The sequence below is a fragment of the Apis dorsata genome, unplaced genomic scaffold, assembly GCF_000469605.1.
Source record: "Apis dorsata unplaced genomic scaffold, Apis dorsata 1.3 scaffold_885, whole genome shotgun sequence".
NCBI lineage: Eukaryota > Metazoa > Arthropoda > Insecta > Hymenoptera > Apidae > Apis > Apis dorsata.
This window is the reverse complement of record NW_006264001.1, coordinates 63,047-65,961: the sequence shown is the minus strand read 5'-3', so window position 1 is coordinate 65,961 and position 2,915 is coordinate 63,047. Positions and strand designations below refer to the sequence as shown.

Here is a 2,915-nt window from a genome sequence, read left to right as displayed (position 1 = left end):
AATTGAAAAATATATTATATTTTATATTATAATATATTATATAATATATAATATATTTTTCAATTAATATTCTTTTCTTTAAAAATTAATTCGTTAATATTGCATTTAAATTTTAATTTCAAATATTGCGATATTTTATTTATTATTCATTTTATCATATACATATTTTAAAAGAAAAGATTCATTAAAATTTATTATTATGTTGTTGTATGATATTAAATTGTTCAACAAAACCTGTATTTGATGCAAAAACAAATTAGTATTTATAAATATTATAATTAGTAGTATTGATATAATTCTTTTATTATCCTATATGAAATAATATGATCCTATAAAATGAAATAAGGAATAAAGATTGAGAATAAATTTTTATTCTTTTTATGATATGAGTAAATAATAATTATTGTAATTTATAATTATTTATATTTTAATTACTTATATTTGTTCAAAGAGAATTTCAATTTTTTTATCAATCAAAGTTTAATATATTTTCAATTTTTTTAATAAAATTTTAATAAAATATATTTTATAACATGACATTTATTAATATTTAATTTTATATAGTAAACTTATTTGATTATTACATAATAGTTTATTCTTTAGATTTTTATTATCCAATATATTTTCAAATTTAGTTTCCTATCTAAAATAATTTTATTATCATACGTTCATGAAATTTCTAGAAAGGTTCTATATCCCCTCCACTATAATTTTGTTTCCTTAGTAATTTCGAGTTTCATGTGGAAGGTTGCGGTTTTCACGTTATTTATTTGTTCAAAAGAATTTTTACATTGAACGAATTCCGCATCTTTCAAAAAAATAGTAATTTTTTTTATAAAACAATGTATTAAGTACTTAAATAAGTTTTAATTGATAATAAAATCGAATTGTATATAAATAGAGAGTAATTGACAAGATCTTCTTCTAGCCGATATAGTTTTCGAAAATTTGGTAAGTGAAATATAACTAAATAATATCATATTTAGACTATACAAAATATTTGTCTGAATTGAAAATGTTTATGGAATAACAATAAATTATAAATAAATTTATTTCATACTTTTTCTAAACTTACTTTTTACTGAAATGAAAATGAACTGTGTTTCCGGTTTCGTTTCTCTTACGTTTAATAATTATATTTTCGATACAATTTATATTATATTATTTTTCTTAACAGTTTCAAAGTAATAAAAAATTAAATGATTTCTTTTCGAAAATAAAAAAAAATTTTGAATTAATTTATTTATTAATATTTAATAATTTATTCTATTGTATTCTAATCTTATTTATGATATTTCTTAATTTCGTTTATAATTAATATAATGCTTAAATAGAATTAAATTTTTAAAATAATATTAATTGTAATTTATCAATACAATTTATGTTAAAAATATTTTTAAGTTTATTAAAAATAATATATATTTTATATTAACATATTATTCATAAGTTTTTGTTAAAATCTAATTTAATATTTATATTATTTTGTAAAATTTTATTTTTTATATTTTTTTCATGAAATTATATATTTAAAAATATATTTTGTCATATTTATTATTAAATGATTTTTTTTTATGTTTTAGGAATAACTCAATTTCAAAGAAATGGCTAAATGGGGTGAAGGAGATCCAAGGTGGATCGTTGAAGAACGACCTGATGCTACTAATGTAAATAATTGGCATTGGTACGATAAAATATATATAATTTTAATTAAAAGATTATTATATTATTATATATATGATTTATATATATCATACATATATTGAGTTAATTAAATATTGATATTTTACATATAAATTTTATGTCAAAATGAAAATTATATTTTTTTATGTTGTAAATTTAATAAATTAATTATTATTGTAGAATATTTTAGTTTTTTGAAAATTTAAAAAAATGTTTTACTTGTTAAATTTAATATAATATTTTTCATATAATAATATTCTTTAAGGACAGAGAAAAATGCTTGTACCTGGTCCCAAGAGAAAATAAAAGAATTATTTACTAATTTAAAGATGGAAGGAGATGAAGGTTTGCATTTTTTCTTTTATATAATATTATAAATAAAAATATATAATTAATAATCAATAAAATTATAATATATAATAAAGCAAATCATATTAAATTTATAAAGATAAAATTGATCTTAAACTTAATATGATTGATTTATTTTAATAATTATTTATAATATATATTTGCATATAATTATAATAAAATTAATTATGACATAAAAAACTATTTATCTACTTACATATTTTTGAAGAAATATATAATTGATAATATACGTAATTTAATATTTATCTTTCTGCATATATTAATTATTTGTATGTTGTATGTTAAAATTAATATGTAATATGAATTTAAAGAAACTATATTATTTTTAGCTTCCTGTACAGTAACAGAAGTAGAGAAATGTGAAGGTGAAGCAATGGCAAATAACCGGAAAGGTAAATTAATTTTCTTTTATGAATGGAATATTGTTTTGAAATGGAAATCCAATAAAGTATCTGATAAGAAGATTGAGGGTAAAATAAACATTCCAAATCTCTCTGAAGAAAATGAAATTTCTGAAGTAGATGTAAGTATTTTAAGAAACATAGTTACAAAATATAGTTATATATAATTTTAATTTCATAATCATTTAATTCATATTTATTAATTCAATATATATTAACTAAAACATAAAGTACATATGTTGTAATTTTTAAAGAAAAAACTTGAATGAATATCAGTATATTATTATATTTTTATTTGAAAATTTTCATTAAATATTATTAATAATTATTTATATTTTTTAAGTTTATTTAATTAGTTTTTTTAATTATAATTATTTGGTTTATAGATTGAAATTACTTTGGAAGATAGTACAGATGAAGGAGAAGCAGTAAAACATTTTCTACATACAAAAGGAAAAGAATTTA

General features: G+C 16.5%; 1 protein-coding gene across 1 annotated transcript in view; it reads left to right on the top strand.

The window, feature by feature from the left end:
- The first annotated feature begins 682 nt into the window (after positions 1-682).
- The window catches only part of LOC102679971 (activator of 90 kDa heat shock protein ATPase homolog 1), a 7,549-nt gene continuing 5,316 nt past the window's right edge, over positions 683-2,915 (top strand). The window contains exons 1-5 of the mRNA XM_006623391.2: positions 683-951; positions 1,581-1,681; positions 1,946-2,025; positions 2,379-2,572; positions 2,837-2,915. Coding sequence (XP_006623454.1) covers positions 1,602-1,681; positions 1,946-2,025; positions 2,379-2,572; positions 2,837-2,915 — 433 coding nt within the window. The 5' untranslated portion in view covers positions 683-951; positions 1,581-1,601. The remainder of the gene's footprint in view (positions 952-1,580; positions 1,682-1,945; positions 2,026-2,378; positions 2,573-2,836) is intronic.